The sequence below is a fragment of the Panicum hallii genome, chromosome 9 (genome assembly GCF_002211085.1).
Source record: "Panicum hallii strain FIL2 chromosome 9, PHallii_v3.1, whole genome shotgun sequence".
Lineage (NCBI taxonomy): Eukaryota > Viridiplantae > Streptophyta > Magnoliopsida > Poales > Poaceae > Panicum > Panicum hallii.
The window spans coordinates 71894889-71912362 of record NC_038050.1 but is presented as its reverse complement, the minus strand read 5'-3'; the positions used below and the strand labels follow the sequence as shown (position 1 = coordinate 71912362).

Here is a 17474-nt window from a genome sequence, read left to right as displayed (position 1 = left end):
GCTATGCCAAGTGCATTGAACAAGAGAGTACGGAAACCATTTTCTTTTGTCGAGCACGCCAAACTTGTTTCTGAATGGAATGTTTTTGTCTCTTCTGAATTCAACTTGCAGTAGCCTGTTTGCGTGACTACGATTTCAAAAATCGGAATCTGTACGTGAATCTATAGTTCTTGCAAGTGCAACCTGTCAGTAAAATTTGTCTCTGTGACGCTGTTCAACAATGATATGCTGTCCAAGAAATTCAGAATAAGTATGCTTCAGTTTCAGTCCAAGTAGGAGCAAGTGATTCGCCATCAGCTAAACATCATGCAAGTTCAACAATGTCGCGATCTCCAGATAAAATATAGTACAATCATACAACAGGGGAAAAAAAAGAATGTTTGAATCAGGCAAACAATGACCTCACAATTTGCTATTGGCGGTCTTTGTCAGGCTGCCCATAGCCCGGGCCTTATCCCGGAGGACAAATTTCTGCGTCTTCCCCGTCGAAGTCTTGGGCAGATCCTCAAACACCACCGTCTTTGGTGCCATGTAGTGTGGCAGCCTCTCCCGGCAGAAGCTAATGATCTCGGCTTCCGTGGCACTGGCGCCGTCCTTGAGCTCCACGAACGCGCACGGCGTCTCGCCCCAGTGGTCGTCTGGCCTCGCCACGACCGCCGCCTCGAGCACCGCCGGGTGGCTGAAGATCACCGACTCCACCTCGATCGAGCTGATGTTCTCGCCACCCGATATGATGATGTCCTTGGCCCGGTCCTTGAGCTGGATGTACCCGTCCGGATGCCGCACGGCGAGGTCCCCGGTGTGCAGCCACCCGCCGGCCATCGATTCCTTCGTCCCGTTGAGGTCCTTGTAGTACCCGCTCATCACGGTGTTGCCTCGGAACATCACCTCGCCCACGGTCTGCCCGTCGTACGCCACGCTCTCCATCGTGTCCGGGTTCTTGACGTCGACGCCCTGCACCGCGATGTGGTGGAACCCCTGCCGCGCCTTCAGCCGCGCGCGCTCCTCCGCCGGCAGCGCGTCCCACTCCGGCATCCACGTGCAGACGGTCGCCGGGCCGTACGTCTCCGTGAGGCCGTAGATTTGGTACACCACGAAGCCGAGCTCCTCCACCGCGAGCAAGACGCGCGGCGGCGGCGGCGCCCCGCCCGTCATGATGCGCACGGGCCCCGGCAGCGGCTTGCGGTCCGCGGCCGGCGCGTTGGCGATCATGTTGAGCACCGTCGGAGCGCCGCCCATGTGCGTGACCCCGTGGCGCGCGATGCTGTCGAAGATGACCTTGGCCGTGAAGTGGCGGAGGCAGATGTTGGTGCCGCCCTGCATCGCGACGCCCCACGGGAGGTTCCAGCCGTTGCAGTGGAACATGGGCACGGTCCACAGGTAGGTGGGCATGGCGGTGATGTCGTACGCGAGGACGGTGGCGATGGTGTTGAGGTACGCGCCGCGGTGGTTGTAGACCACGCCCTTGGGCCGCGACGTCGTGCCGGACGTGTAGTTGAGCGAGATCGGGTCCAGCTCGTCCGCCGGCCACCGGATGTCGAACCGCGCGGGGGCGTTCCTGACGAGATCCTCGTAGTCGTCGGACTCGGCGTCGTCCGAGATGGTGAGGAGAACCGGGAGGGCGGCGGCGCTGGAGTCGGCGAGGCGCTTCAGCGCGGCTCTCCCGACGTCGAGGAGGTGCGACTCGACGAGGAACACCTTGGCGCCGGAGTGCTTGAGCAGGGCGGACACCATGGCCGCGTCGTGCCGCGTGTTGAACGTGCAGAGGACCGCGCCGGCCATGGGCACGGCGAAGTGCAGCTCGTACATCGCCGGCACGTTTGGGCTGAGGACAGCGACCTGAGATATGACCCCGACGGTGTGAGCGAGAGAGTGGAAGCGACGATTTTTGCTGAACAAAATTATACGCAATATTGCATGGGTTGAGAGGAGAGTCGCTCTAACTAATTAGACCCACCAACTGGTAGGTATATGGTCTTGAGAGCCCACGGGCCGCGCGGCCGTGTGGTCGAAGCACAAAATAGAAACAAATTCGATGGTGGGCTTTCTAGCCCACAGGTTCGATCTTATGGATAATGATAGTGACTATGGCTATGTTTATTTCAGTTTGTAAAGTAATTTTGTATGTTTACCCTTTTATGTAATAATATGGATTGTGTAAGACCTTGCCTACCTTTCCTATCTTAAATGATAATAAAGTGGTGCTCAGGCCATTCTGATTTCCAGAAAGCCACATGGGCCTGGGAGAAGCCAATGTCTCAATGATTGGCATTTTTTTAGAGCCTTGCCAATCAACATGGTGCACGGGCTACAGTAACGACAACGGAGTGAAATTCTCTCAAATTTTAGTCGCAGGCCCTAATAAGCATGGTTATACACGCAGGCACGCGGTCCAGACAAAGGAGATTAGCAAGCAAGCCAAGGTCATGAGGGTCAGCTTCACTCACCACATCACGGCGCGCGACGCCGAAGCGGGTGGCTAGCGCGGCCGCCACGCGGGCGCACCGGTCCCTCGCCTCCGCCCACGTGTGCCGCCGCTCCCCGTACACCACGGCGGCGCGGGCCCCGTACACGGCCGCGGCGCGCTCGATGAAGCTGATCGGCGACAGCGGCGCGTAGTTCGCCGCGCACCGCACCGTGCCGGCCTCCAAATCCAGCACCTCCTCCGCCTCCGACTCCTCCATCCCCGAGAGGCTGGAGAACAGGAGGGATGCCGCGGACGGGGGCGACGACCATCGCGGACGGCATGGCGTGGGCGAGGAATTCAGTAGCGCGCGAGCTCGGGCGGCATGGTTAGAGTAATCCAAGTGGGGATTAAAGTAATGGCGGGGCCGATCCTGCAGCTGCGATCTGACGCAGCAGCTTCCGCTCTGCTGGTGGATTAGTCTACGGAGGGCGAGGGCGGCGGCGGCGGCTCTCATGGCTTACGCCACCGGCTGGCTGCTGCTGGTGCCCGGTGCTCTGCGTGTGGCTGCCTGGTTGGTCGGGGCCTGGGCGAGCTCAGGCCGCGCAGGTCAGACGATAAGCTGGGGAACTCGTTCCAATAGATAGGAGGATAGCGACGGATGGGAACTCATTCAGATGCAGGGGAGGCGTGAGTGAATGACGTACCGTAGCTCGTGTTCAGCCGTTTGATAGCGGCTTTGTTAAAGAAGCTGAAATACCAACCATCAGGAGGAAATCAAGAGCTTCTTTGAGGTTTGGTAGATTGATGATTAGGTAGATCAAGTTCGCGTTCAGTTTGGAGGCTGCTGAGAGGATGCATGGTGATGGTCACATGAGGAGCAAAATTGAGGGGAGCAGCTTTACCTTACCTCCGCGGGCTGATTTCCTGTCGAGTAGGAAACACATTAGACAACAGCGCAGTTCGACGCCTGTTTGGATCAAAGATTCCTTTTGCATAGGGTGGCGGGGTGGGGGGTGGGCAGGCAAAAGCATTTTTTCCGATCTGAGGCCCAAAGGAAGGTCCGGATCCAACATCGCACGTGTAAGGGCCCAAGGCCCATCCCACTCGTTGTAGCAGGCAGGCTGCAGCCGGTCGCGATCGTTCGCCTGCTCGCTGCTCCGGATTGGCGGCGAGCTGCAGTGCAGGGGAGGGCAGAGCCAGCCTGAGCGGGGCAATCGGTGACATTAGCCTTTGCTGTCACCGCCGGGACGGAAGAAGGCGGCGGCGGCCGGAGCAGGAGTCGTGAGGGACAGGGAGGGCCGACCGGGGGGCACCATGCAAAATTCCCATCCGAAATAGGGGGCTATTTGCATATATTCGGATCGCGATTATGAATCACGATCTAAAATAGAGGGTTATTTGTAAATTATAGGGAGCTAAGTATAAATATTTGGATTTGATCTGGGAGGTTTTATGCAAATGTTTTAGATATGGCGCCGACGAGGTCGCGCCGCCTCAACAGAACGGCGGAACGCGCGGTCACTGACGTGTGGGCCAGCTCCATGTCGCGCCGCCTCGCCGCCGACCTTCCGCTCCTTCCTCCGCCGGCGGCCGCCCGGGGCCTCGGCGTCCCCCGACACCGGACCCTACTCTCTGCTCTGGGGCCTCCGTCGACCGTCGCCTTCGCCTTCCCGGCAAGCCACCACGGGGCGCTGGCATGCCTCGTACTCCTCCTGTGCTGGCACCACACCTCCGCCGCGGCGGCGACGGCGGAGGCGCGGCACGGGCGGAAGCAGCTGGGTGTGATTTTGTTTCTCCCAAATTGCTGCAGTGCGATTTTGTGCGGGAAATGTCGCACTGCAGCAGTTTGGTAATTCAGGCACTTCTACTCTTGTTCGGAAGTTCGCGTTCAGTTTGGAGGGCGCTGAAGACGATGCATGGTGCTGGTGCAGTGGCGCCGGTCACAATAGGAGCAGATTTGAGGGGAGCACCTTCTCTCGGCAGACTGATGAACTCGTGCGTACAGCTCGAGTAGGGAACACATTGGACAGCAGCGCAGTTCCACGGCTATTTGGATCAACGATGTTTCTGCAAACATAGCTGAAATTCCCAGCTCAATACTAACTGGGCCATAAGTTGTTTTTTTTTAAGAAAGAAGAAGGCTTGTTCACACCTAACTCCTTGTGTTATAAAATTTCTGAAACTTTCTATAAAGGATGAGCATCTACCACACCACTGGGTATTGCTTTAGCTTCATGAAAGCAGTCAACATAGTCCATTGGGTCTAGGCTGCTGTATATGTTTGATCTTTGATATCTCTACATAGGAATAAACCATTCCTAGTTTCCTACCACGTTTGTCAACAAAATGCTTCACGTTATTACAGCAGATTAAGGTACAAGAAAACTATAACTGGCAGATTTTGGAGCCCTAGTGAGTGATGACTCGTTTCCAACTTCATTAGGTTGCCTGGGCAGAAAGAGAAGCACTCAAAGATCACCAACTTATCCAGCTATAGTGCGCACCATGAAATGTCCAAAATGGCATTAGTTTGCTTCTTCATTTCGTCGAACTTTTTACTTCAAGAGTCAAAGACTTCGTGCAAATAATACGACGAAACCTTTTTTTTTCACTCAACAATACTTCCTGCAATAAAACAACAAAACTTTCTCAGTCCGCAAATCTTCCTGCAAATAAGACATGGATTCACTCAGGGCAGAAGCAATTTATAAGGGTGTTCAGCTAGATCTATAAATTAATGGCTCAAATAACTAATAATGGGTTGTCCTAGGAACATTGGTACTAGGACATGTACCATCTAACGTAAAACAGCATGTTAAAATTAAAATGGAGAGCTCACCACAGATAAATAGAAGAGTCACCATTAGCTGTATCAATCATCTGAATATCTGATGGCAACATGCTCAAAATAATCTCTCCTTGCATCTGCATCAAATCAGAAGAAATGGTAACATCGCAGCTTAACAATGTGGATAATGTAAACTAGATATTTAGGTTGTTAAAATCTCTGGTCACGCTTACCATGTTTCATAGTTAAAGAAGGATCTTCTTTCTCCATATAACCAACTACCTTTGCAGGATTACCTACAGCCATACTTTAACATAAAAGGAAAACAATACTATAAAAATCAATGATTACCTTATAATACAGTGAAAACCATTCAGTTATAGCAGAATGATGACCAAATGTTAACAAAATAAGTATTGCACTAACAAAATGTATACTGTCTTAATCATAGGTTGTACAAAGATGGGCCCTTACAAGCTTGATTCCCACCAGGATTTTAACTTTCCTTGTAGATTCTTCACTAATTGTCAATAGGACATTGCAGTGCTGAAAGATCAGGTGTTTATATTTGTGACTAATTATTATAAGGCTCAGCTACCAAGAGATATACCACCTATCTGCAGTTAGTAAGACTCGATCTGCAGCCGTTAAGACACGACACAAGTGTCATAATGCTGGACTAGCTATTTAAGTTACTAAATGGAAACTGTGCTCTAGGTTTTAAACCAGCACGTTGCAAAGTTAATTTTAGACATTTCAAGAAGTGTGTAAAGATGCAGCCTCTAGCAGCTCGATAGTGAATATAGATGCAACAATATGCACTGGATAGTATATTATTCCATCTATATTCACTATGAGGTCCCAATTTCAGATTTCCCCCTGCTAAAATTTCATCATGTACAAAGATGGGCCCTTGCAGGGACGTATGAGGTCCCGAGTTCAGATTTCCCCCTTGCTAAAATTTTCACTGCAGTGATATTATGTAAGACTGTAATATAGTAGTCTAATTTCTAACCTGTGGGGAGGTACATTCTTTAAAACAAGGGAGCCAGCAGCAATCATGGCACCTTCACCTACATTTATATTGCCAAGGATAGTAGCACCAGCTCCAATAAGAGCACCCTGACCGATCTTGGGGTGCCTGTCTCCATGTTCCTTGCCTGTACCTCCAAGTGTAACACCCTGTATCAAAGGTGTGACTCATAAGCTGGTGAACTTCCATTCTTGCTACGGCTTTTCCTAAAGAACAGTTAGAGATCTTACAGAATTAAACTTTGAATGAAAAGGAACATGAAAAAAAATGTAGAGATAGGGAAATCATACAATGCTTATAGAATACATACGGGAATCTAGTCAAGTGAGGACTAAACTTATTTATGATTACCAAAAACTGAAGGGAAAAAAAGTAATTCGATACTGCAAAGCAAGCATATGCGTGTTCCCTTTTTCCTCTTCTGTCATACTTGTATATGTGCACATCAAAAGGTTTCTCATGCCTCTAGAGTCTAGACTAAAATGCAAAATCTTCTGAACATAATACAAAAAAGATAACATTCATCGAATAAGTACAAATAGTGTGCATAGAGATTAGTCTAGCCGAATTAGATATCCATTGAATTAACGGAAAACCTAAAAAAAATGGAACACTACATATTTATTTATCAGTAGTGATATATAACTAACTTGGCATTTATATCTTCTTTGTATATTATCATCATAGAATAATACTGCATCGCCTTGGCAGATTTTCCTTTCTAAAAGGACCTAATGTCAAAATAATTATGAAAGGAAGATTCACAGCTTCAATTGATAAAAACCTGGACACGTTGATACAGCCTGCTGCCTAGCTTTACTCCTACAATTGATTAGCCATGAAGGTTGCAACTTGCTATATTGAAAGGAACAATGAATGAATGGAGCATAATCAAATTATTTTCGTTGTTTATACATGATTTTGCCTGCGGACTAAAGGATTTGTGGTTTCTTAAACTGCCTATCTTTTCCACCATTTGAAATAGCAACAGATTCGGTATGACAATGGCCAACACTACAACCATAACAAATTAACACCATCAATTTTACGTACTGCATATGCTCTATTTCCGTGAATAGGTATAATTGAACACTACCTTTTCAAGAAATATAGTAACAAACAGTGAGTTGATGGTAATAGAAATATGCAGCTACTGTAACAGCATGTTGCAGTATACCAGATTGACTATACATAGAAAGAACAACCAAAGATAAATATGCATGCTTATCATACTTCATATGCTAGTTGATATTAGGATTTTTGATACACTGTTGCAACTTCTTTATCTCCCATTTCTTTATAATCAACAAGAAAGTAACAACCAAAAGGGATCTTGGAACAGAGCTAACACCGCAATCCAACAAATCCATTTTCAGCATTTAAGAATGACTTCAACAACTAAACAATTTCTCTCAAACAAGAAAGGAACACACAAATTCTGGAAACAAAAGAACTAAACAATTCTCTCAATCATGAAAGGAATACACCAAACTGTGGAATAAAAAATTATATTGCAAAGCATCGCACTACTTTTTAAGGGAAAAAAAGAGAGCTGATTTCTGCAGTCACCTGCATTAACGAAACCCAATTTCCAACTACAGCAGTTTCACCAATGACTAGGCCTGTTCCATGATCCAACAATATTCCCTCACCAATTTTGGCAGCTACAACATAAGAAATAAAGAACGGTAAGGGGAAAAAACTAAAGTTTCAAAGCATACTACAAAACAAAAATAAATCACCATGATCTGAGTTCCACAGATGAAAACTTAAAAGGTGTAAGCACTACGCACTCTTGCAGGGTCCTGCCACTTATTTTCTAGCCTAAAGAACAAACCGACAAAGCACTTACATGATGGCAATAGATATAACTACAAAAGCATTAAGTACAGAACTTTATTATGACCTGGTACTTTATTAAGATCAAACAGCGCAGTCCTACAAATAAAACTGATAGTAATCCAGTTACTACTAAGTCGACTGGTGACTGATATATCATGGCTCACTGTGTCTTAACACCTTATTTACTTCTAGTGATTTTCTAGTGTTCTGTGCCACAGCTGTATCTAACTTCTCCAATATTTTTAAGGAAACAACAATCCCACATGTACTGAAAATCATGTGTAAATTTGAAATTGTATAACTAAAATATAGTCTTCTAAATCCATAGATGAGATACCTGGATGTATATCCACAGCAAAGACCTGCAAGCAACATAATAGCAAAAGTTACTCAAAAAGGGAAGTTATGCCGACTATAACAATCTGTCTGCTGTTTAAGAAATCAGGTTTCACCTCACTAATACGGCTTTGCAGTGCCAAAGCCAGAACTTTACGTCCCTGGTTCCATAATACATTAGATATCCTATACGATTGCAAGGATTGGTAACCCTGAAAAACAGCATGTAAGCAATGTAATAAGACACTGGACATCAGGGTCTTATATGTCTGTAAGAATTCGTTGGCATACGAATGTCAAAGAAAACAAATAGCATGGTACTGAAGGATGCCACAGGCAATTTAATCCTACTCAGTAAAATGAGCAATCAAACCCTGCCCAGACAGCATCCTGGAATGGATCTCATAATACACACCTTTAGGTATAACAATGCCCAGCTATATTGCGCGCAGGCTGGATCTCTGTCTTTGAAGGCCTGAATTGGAAAAGCAGTTCCCACAGTTCCCAATAGATCATTAACAGGATGATGTAGAAGAATCAATATGTAAACACAAAACAAATGGCTTCGCAGAATAATAGTGACTCACCTGAGCATCAAGGCGAATGGAACGACATATATCTTTGTTATTCATCATAACATCATTAAAAATATCGATTAGCTGAGTAGCAAGCAATGTTGGATCTTCAAGCCTGTTTGCAAGGACGAAGCTCAACGCTCGCTCCAGACAATCATGAGACAACACACTGGCGTACAGGAAGCTACTTAAAATAGGCTCCTTTTCTGCCTGTGAAATGTGAACATCACACTGTCAGCCATCAGGTAACCAATAATATCAGTAAATCATGCCAGATACGACGATACATAAAGAGGGGCGCACATAAGATTAGACTACTAATAAGAGTGCAAACTATCAGCATGATTTTTTTTTGCGACATTCTTTCACAGGATTTGCTGTCTTTGCATAACTAAGTAGACATAAAGATCTTCTGTAGGTTGTAGTTATGCTTAATGTTAGTTGCGCGGAACTGGATTTTATTGTTGCTTCTTCAGTTTACTTGAGCAAAACTTAGCCTCCCTACATAATAAATGCGATAGATATTCCAGATCCTGCATATTCAGTTCTTCACACAACTTTTTGCCAGAAACAGATTACAGCATCATTAAATTTCTCTTCAGTTCTACACACAACTTTTTGCCAGAAACAGATTATGGCATCATTAAATTTGAGTTGCCTTCTTGGCTAAGCTGAACCCACACCTATTGCAAACTAAAAAGAAATCAGGAGAACTAGTAATGCTTTTAAAAGTAGCTCCTTTTGCCACATCAACTAATAGCCAATAAATTATCTTGACCAATCCACTCTCTTGGCGAAGTAAAATAAAATAAAAGAATGCCGCACTTGACCACCCCGCGCAAAAGAAAATAACAGTGCTATTAAACCCAAGAACTAGAAAAGCTAACTACAGAGAGACAAATACTCCATGCTGTAGCATTTTGCCACAGGAATCTGGGTATATGTAAACGGAGTCTAGAGTAAGGTGGCAAAATTCCAGGAAAGCTGATGACAATTGAGAGCCAGAAAAAAGAAAAGCTTTGGCAACCATTATTCATCATCTGCGTACCACAAAATCACACGGGCTGCGCGGCGATCAAATCCAGCCAGTGGTCGAATAGAGCTGCGATAGCGGGTTCCTGATTCCCGAGACATACTCACCTCAGACTTGGCCTCCGACTTGATGGCCTCCCATATGGGATCCTCAGCAGAGTCGACGATGCCCCGCGCCGCCGCCACGGTGCTCGCCCGCGAGCTACCCATGACGTAGATGGGGAAAATGGCCTCGGACCGCCTCCGCCACACCCCCGCGCACGATCCGCCGCACCCGGAGGCGGCGCCCGGCGCCACCTTCACCCTCCCGCGCGCCGCCTCGCCGCTGTGGTCCTCCACCTTCTCGAGCACCAGGCACCCGCAGGACGTCATGGTCTCAGGCAACGGTGCCCGAGAGCCGTAAGCCCAGCCGGTCCCCGATCCTAGGGTTCCGCTCGCTGCCGCGGCGGCGCGACGCGGCGAGCCGACGCGTGCGGCGGCGGGGCGGGGGAGAGGCGCGAAGCGAAGGCGCACGGGGAGAGGAGAAGAGAAAAAAGAGCGGTTGGGAGCAATCGAAATCGACGAGACGACGGTGGGGTCCCCGCGCCACCACTGACGGCGGCCGTGACGCCGTCTGGGGATGCGTGCCCGGGGCCGGTGCGGCGAGGTTTTGGAGGCTTGCGCTTTTCGCTGCTCGGTGACGGCTTTTCCCGGGGATTTTGCGGCGTGCGGTGGAGCCCCAGGGCCCAGGGCGGGCGCGGCGGCCTGTGCTGTGCTGCAACGGCAGCCACGGCTTTGCCTCCTCCAACGCCTTTTGGCGGATGCGGATGGTGTCCTCCCGTCCCGCGGTGGCGCGGCGTCCGCGGGTCGGGCCGGTGGACGGGGCTCGGGACGTGTGATGCGTGTGGTGCGCGGAAACGTTGCGCGCACGGGCACGGCACACCAGTGGGGTCACGGCTTCACTGGAGCTGCGGAAGTGCGGACGCGCGCGCGATTCGTGCCGCCGAGGCGCCGACGGCGACTGGCGGTGGTGGGGGAGGCCTGACCTCTGAGCAGGAAACTCCGGCTGCCTGACACGGCCACACGCGCGCTCGGGGTTGCCGGTGGCTTGCTGTGCCGTGTATCCCTCCTGCAGCCTGACACCAAACAAACTGGTAGCTTCTGGTGCCGTGTCGCTCGTACTGATCCTTCGGAGGTGGACGGTGGCGCCGGCGTGATCGTGGGGCGCTCTTGTTGGCTGAGGCGGCGAGGCCGGCCGACTAGGGCATTAGGCCGTGCCAAAGGTTTACCGCCTCTTTTATCAGAATGGAAGACGTGTTTTGATTGGTATACTTATCAAATACCATATTTTTATCATCACTTTTTTAGGCTTTTTTGGGAAGAAGTATAAAGACATTATCCTCCTAGAAACTCGCTAGGTCTCTCTGCGCGCCATGTTTCAAAGCTACTTATCGCTCCCTTGTTATGGAAGGTGAAGTTCGTTAAACAAGACTTCCCGTTCATTTATGTAGGAGTATATATAAACCAATCACTAGGTTATGAATAGAAATACACCAAATAGATAAAAAGCCGACTCGTATCACTACTTGTTAGTATTAGAGTGAGGGGCTGCGCCGCTGGTCTTTAACAATTTTTAAATGAAACCAATTTGCTAGCAACAAACAAAAGGAATTTTGAGTGAATACTACGAATCAATTATCGGCAAAACATCTAATACAACTAACAACGTAAATCAGTTTTGTATCAACAAGACATGTCGAGTTTAATTTGGTGATCAACAATATATATGGACAAAATACTAATAATTATGGAACTGGCTGATGTATGGCTGGCTGTACGTTAGGCCCGCATACGGACGCTCCTTTTAGGGGAAATTTCTAATCACGAATTTCTATTTTGACAGTTTTTCCACTTCGCTCAACTTCCGCATCGTGTATAGAATAAACGATTTTAAATAAAAAAGAACGTAGTTTCAATATCCGGTGATACAGTTGCCCTCATTTCAATAAGAGTTTCAAAACAAGATGCAGCACCATTATATTTCAAAGATATATAGTTTTCGTGTGAAAAAAATATTTTTTAGTGTATTCTAATTTGCTTATGAATTTTGTGAATTTTGCAAAAGTTGTTCATCATTTTACAAAATGTTGCTTGACTCACCTGAGTTTAGTTAAGTGGGTATTGATATGATATTTAGAACAAATTGGATGATGTGATTAGAGAAAGGTTGGCAAATAATTGTGTTGAGGTAGGTTGATGTTTATTTGCATGATTAGTGATATATAACTTTAACAAGTCAATTGAGCTATTTTACTAATTTATGTTGCTATTTTTCTAATCTACATAAGCAATTTATATGTATTTAAAAAATATTATTAAAACATATGCTGGTGGCATCAGAATTTGAATTTAATGGCCAGTTTGAGAACTACAGCTTCTTCTTTTAAGAGATAGATAAAGCAGTAGAAATGAAAATACTTCACCGTAAAGCTCCCACCTTTCTTGTGATTGTGGAGCCAAAGGAAGCAAGGCACATGAGCTGGGCGTGAAACGTCACTATCTACAGTAAAATTTTAGATTGAATATGAATAACAGATGGAGGCGGCTGTATAGAGATCTAACTTATGGTCGGTCTATAACTAGTCTTAAGTTAGTAACTACTTGGAATCCAAGCGCTAATATCTAAAAATACTAAATTTTAGCACTAACTTCTTCAAATAGGAGTACTAATGGAATAGATTAAATTTTAACTAAGACTCAAAACTTTAACATAAAGTATGAGTGCTAATATATGATAAAATTTAGCATCTAACATACTTATCTGATTGATTTACCCATAGGCACAAAGATCAATACATGTTACCATACTTTTTTTTTGAAAAGACATCGTCACGATACTTATCTGCACAATGCTCCATCAAAAAAAACGTTACAATGCTCCAAACTTGCTTACGTTGCCCATCTACTGAACTACACGCACTCTCTCGCCCTGAATAATAAAGCTGCGAATATCCGTGGTTCCATTCAAAATTCCAAAGTCCCGTGCGCGCGGCGCATGTGTCTGGTGGTTCCTCCCTCGCTACCAGTACCAGGACCCACCACTGCCGACGGCACCACCACACCACCCAGACCCAGTCAACAACCCCACTCGCTCTCATCGCCGCCTATTGGGGCATTGCCAACGAGTCACCGGCGCTTCGCCGCGGCAGGAGCCTAGAGCGCGAGACCGAGCAAAAATGTCGGCGATGCTGGCGGCGCGGCTGTACTCTACCGCCATCCCCTTACCCCAGTCACCCTCGCCGCCATCCAGGTTCCACCTCCGCCCCTCGCCGGCCGCAGGCTCCCGCTCCCTCGCCCCGCGGGCGGCGGCCTCGACGACCGCCGTCGCCACTAAACCGGCGGCGGCGGCTCCCTTGTCCGCGGATCGCACCGTCGTGCGCATCGGGCTCCCCAGCAAGGGCCGCATGGCGGAGCAAACCCTAAGCCTCCTCAAGGTTCCGTGCTTCTCCGCAATGCTCCGCTTCCGTTGCTGGGTTTGGATTTATTTCTGTTCTGGCTGATTTGGTTATTACTATGTCTGTGCTGCTTGTGCTTGATGGCGCAGAGTTGTCAATTGTCGGTGAGGCAGCTGAACCCGCGGCAGTACACTGCGGACATCCCGCTGGTGAGGTCTCCATCCCTGTTTCTCTACAGTAACGTCTATTGGATCTGGCAGGGAGGAGGGCAATTGCGGCTAGTTAGTGTTGGATCGGTAGGCCTTTAGGTTCTGATTCTGATAGGATTGCATGGTTTAACAACAGTGTAGCTCCCTACTCCCTGGATTTGTCTTAATATAGGTTAATGTAAGACATGTTTAACAGTTACGTTTAGGAAGAGGGACTGTTTACCAACTTATATGCATGGACTCGTTGATGGCTGGGCACCGAAATGGGAGCAATGCCAAATAAACTTTGCTTGGCGCATGCTGTTCGTGAGCTAACACTAATGTGAGTGAAGGCTTGTTGACTTGACCAGCATCTCACCTTAAGTTCGAGTTAAATTTCATGATTGAAGCTGTGACATTGTGGTCGGTTTATTGAACATGGTTGCTGTGAATGGACCACATTTATTGTCTTTGTTGAAGTCCTATGTGTCATATCAATAACAAAAATATGCTGAGGCCAAAAGTCTAACGGTTCAAGTCACGTGATCTGTAACGTCATCGAGAATGCCATCTTGAATATTTCAGGGCATCCTTTTTTTTGCAGATTCCAAATCTGGAGGTTTGGTTTCAAAGGCCCAAAGATATTGTTCGTAAACTGCAGTCAGGGGATCTTGACCTTGGTATTGTGGGTTTTGACACAGTCAGTGAATACGGGCAGGTAAATTTATGAAGAATCAAGTTAGATCTTTTCTCTAATATAAATTTGTGTTAATTGAATTCACATTATACTTTACATGAACTTTTTGTGAACAAAATCATTATGATTTTGTTGCACTTGTTGGGCATTTATGTGGTTTAAGATTTATGTGACAGGTCAATGATGACTTAGTAGTTGTTCATGATGCTCTGGATTTCGGACAGTGTCATTTATCCCTTGCGGTATGATGTTATCCAAGAGCATTGATGTGTATAAGTCTTGATGTTCCTAATTGAAGTTTTTATCTGAAGCAGTTAAAGCATGTGACCAGGTACCTAAGGGAGGCATTTTCGAAAACATACACTCCGTGGAGGATATGGCAAAGATGCCTGAATGGACTGAAGAAAAACCACTACGTGTTGTTACAGGATTTGGTTATGTATGGCCATGTACAAATTTTGACTTGTCAAATTCTTATTCCCGTCATCACTGTTTTTCTGATCAATGACCTTTTTTTCTTTGAAAAACGATCAATGACCTAAGTTACGTTATTGTGCTGCAGCTAGGTGCTAAGTTTTTGAAAGAGAATGGTTTTAAGCATGTTCGTCTTTTATCTGCTGATGGAGCACTCGAGTCATTTCCTCCTGTGAGATTGCTCTCCTTTCTTTTTAAATTTCCTTCTGCTTCTTTGTGATATCTCCTTTTTGTTCTTCGTACTTACCTCTTCCATTTATTCATTTGGAATTTGAATGAGCAATCATTGTATGCTAGAATATTACAATGCCTGTCTCAAGTTTTCATTTACTAGTTTATGAGTTGTGACACAATCTATCAAGAGGCTACCAAGGGTAATGGTGGTAACTATTTCTTTCTCCTATGAAGATGGGTATGGCTGATGCTATCGTGGATCTAGTGAGTAGCGGAACGACCTTGCGTGAGAATAACCTGAAGGAAATTGAAGGTGGAGTAGTTTTGGAAAGCCAGGTAACTCTCTCTCACACACGTGCGCCCACATTTTAGAGAGAAATATTTCATTCCTTTTAGTAAATATCCAATGCTCCGCAGGCTACTCTTGTTGCAAGTAGGAGATCTCTGCACAAACGTAAAGGTGTGTTGGAGATTACTCATGAGCTGCTTGAAAGATTAGAAGCTCATCTCAGAGCGAGCACAGAGCTGATGGTAAATATTTATGCTTTTTATAGGTTATGCGTAGATGAGTATGCCCGCTTAATTGGTTAACTTATTGCCCTTTAAATGCCATACAAGGTCACAGCAAACATGAGAGGCAATAGTGCAGAAGATGTGGCAGAGAGAGTTCTTAGCTTGACATCAATATGTGGATTGCAGGTAAGAATTACAAATATTCAACAAGTTCAACTTCTAAAAAGTGGCCATGAATCATGTGTGGTTGTGCAACCTTATGGTAGAGTGATAATTTCCTATTTTTAAAATAGAGACGTATATCATCATATGTGGACAGTGGACACTAATACAAATTATTAAAATATGGATGTATTCATTATTCAAATCACAAAATGTAGCAACTCTAGTATCTACATAAACATATCTTACTCTGCTTCATTCTTTATCTTTCTATTTCTTTATTTTTTTTGGCCCACCATTAAGCCACTAAAGTATTTCTTTATCTTTCTATTTCTTGATTAATGAGGGAAGTTCTAGCCCTTTGGTGTGAAAGTAATGGCTCCTATTAACTTTATGATAATTAGTAATTAGTTGATTAGATATAAATAAATATTTTTCACATCTCCTATAGGTTATATCAGCATTATCCAATTATACAATCAACGTTCAATTGAGTGAAATTATTCGTGATCTTACAAGTTAAAACACTGAGACCATGCCATTTTGAACTATCTGGTTGAATTCTTACTCTTCTAACCCATGATTATGATGTCATTTCCTGAATCTTGATGTGTACAGGGCCCAACTATAAGTCCTGTCTATTGCCGATGCGATGGCAAGGTTGCTGTGGAATACTATGCTATGAATGCGGTTGTTCCACAAAAGTTGCTTTACAAGGCTATTCAACAACTGAGATCTGTAAGGCACTTTATCCTTTTACCTTTATATTGTATTGTATGTAAGGATTTTAGATACGGGTTGAAGCTCCATTGCTAGCAGTTACAACTGGCAAGCATGGAACTTCTCCACCTCCATTCCAATATGAAAAAAAAGGAATTATGTTGTTGTGATTTTTTGCATAAACTTGGTGAAGCTCATATTACTTACTTTTAGATCCTACAGAATACTTGGTCCATATAACTTCTCGGCCTATATGACTCTTGTTGGACATGTCAAATATTTATATGTGAATCGATATGGTCTTTGAACTGCAGATTGGTGGCAGCGGAGTCTTGGTGATGAAGCTGACTTATATATTTGATGAAGAAACACCCAGGTGGCGCAATCTTCTTACAGAGCTGGGTTTGTAACTTGCTGCAAGAGTAAGCTTTCGCTCTCCTTTGCAATGATCTGTTTTTTATTGTTTCAGCACCACATTTTTTTTTGAAATTAGCACCACATTTGTTTGTTCTTGCTGAAGTGGATGTATCTGTATGCAGAATTGAGCCTCGTTTGCAATGCCTGTCATGGTCTCATCATGGACCCACTCCATGAAATTTTTGTACCATCGTGTATACATAGTTACATACTCTAGCTAGGCATCAGTTGCGTGAGAGTATCTGTCGTACCAGTTGATTAGAGGCCGGGATCCGTTGCTGGGCGTGTGTTTTGTATGCCGATCTGGCTTGCCGCAGTTCTGAATAATTGGGCATGTTGAAGTGAAATAAAGCCCAAAACGTTTGCCCCATAGTGAAAAGAAAGAATAAGCGGCAACTCATGTCCCGCTGTCATGTTTGCTCTTAATTTTCTTATGCATCTGATCTCCTGTGAAGCTTTCCCGCCACATTCGTAGTTGGTTTTTTACTTGAGCTAGTTTCGGGGGTGAAAGCGAAAGCCTGCATCAGATGTACACTTCAAAGCAGTTCTCATTTTCTTTCTTCTTTTACTCCCTTTTGCTCTTCAATGTCCTGTTTTGCACTGGTAATGCAAAAACAAACATACATGTCGGTGCAGCTATAAGGTCAAACAGACAACATAGCAGACCGACAAATGTATTCCT

The 17474-nt window shown here is 45.8% G+C and overlaps 3 protein-coding genes across 5 annotated transcripts; 1 reads left to right on the top strand and 2 right to left on the bottom strand.

Annotated features, from left to right (window-relative positions):
* Positions 1 to 286: 286 nt before the first annotated feature.
* Positions 287 to 3330, bottom strand: LOC112873702 (probable acyl-activating enzyme 1, peroxisomal). Its single transcript, XM_025936726.1, has 2 exons — positions 2448 to 3330; positions 287 to 1839 (listed from the first exon to the last, which is right to left on the bottom strand). The coding sequence occupies exons 1-2, from the start codon at positions 2919 to 2921 to the stop codon at positions 403 to 405; spliced, it is 1911 nt and encodes a 636-aa protein (XP_025792511.1). The 5' UTR covers positions 2922 to 3330; the 3' UTR covers positions 287 to 402.
* A 1222-nt stretch (positions 3331 to 4552) lies between these two features.
* On the bottom strand, positions 4553 to 10894 carry LOC112876957 (probable serine acetyltransferase 2). Of its 3 annotated transcripts, none has more exons than XM_025941146.1 (10): positions 10122 to 10894; positions 8994 to 9191; positions 8822 to 8881; positions 8523 to 8618; positions 8408 to 8432; positions 7798 to 7892; positions 6211 to 6377; positions 5429 to 5502; positions 5247 to 5332; positions 4553 to 5073 (listed from the first exon to the last, which is right to left on the bottom strand). In XM_025941146.1, the coding sequence occupies exons 1-9, from the start codon at positions 10383 to 10385 to the stop codon at positions 5280 to 5282; spliced, it is 1032 nt and encodes a 343-aa protein (XP_025796931.1). In that variant the 5' UTR covers positions 10386 to 10894; the 3' UTR covers positions 4553 to 5073; positions 5247 to 5279. The 3 variants fall into 3 exon arrangements, 2 of the variants coding, with proteins under 2 accessions (XP_025796931.1, XP_025796930.1); XM_025941145.1 differs by having other exon boundaries at positions 4553 to 5032; positions 10122 to 10891; XR_003225410.1 differs by lacking the exon at positions 4553 to 5073 and having other exon boundaries at positions 5270 to 5332; positions 5429 to 5491; positions 10122 to 10892.
* Positions 10895 to 13122: 2228 nt separating this feature from the next.
* On the top strand, positions 13123 to 17226 carry LOC112878155 (ATP phosphoribosyltransferase, chloroplastic-like). The gene is made up of 12 exons (XM_025942576.1): positions 13123 to 13486; positions 13597 to 13656; positions 14240 to 14353; positions 14509 to 14574; positions 14664 to 14771; positions 14895 to 14978; positions 15215 to 15316; positions 15398 to 15511; positions 15599 to 15679; positions 16274 to 16393; positions 16690 to 16797; positions 16915 to 17226. The coding sequence occupies exons 1-11, from the start codon at positions 13229 to 13231 to the stop codon at positions 16783 to 16785; spliced, it is 1203 nt and encodes a 400-aa protein (XP_025798361.1). The 5' UTR covers positions 13123 to 13228; the 3' UTR covers positions 16786 to 16797; positions 16915 to 17226.
* The last annotated feature ends 248 nt before the right edge of the window (positions 17227 to 17474 follow it).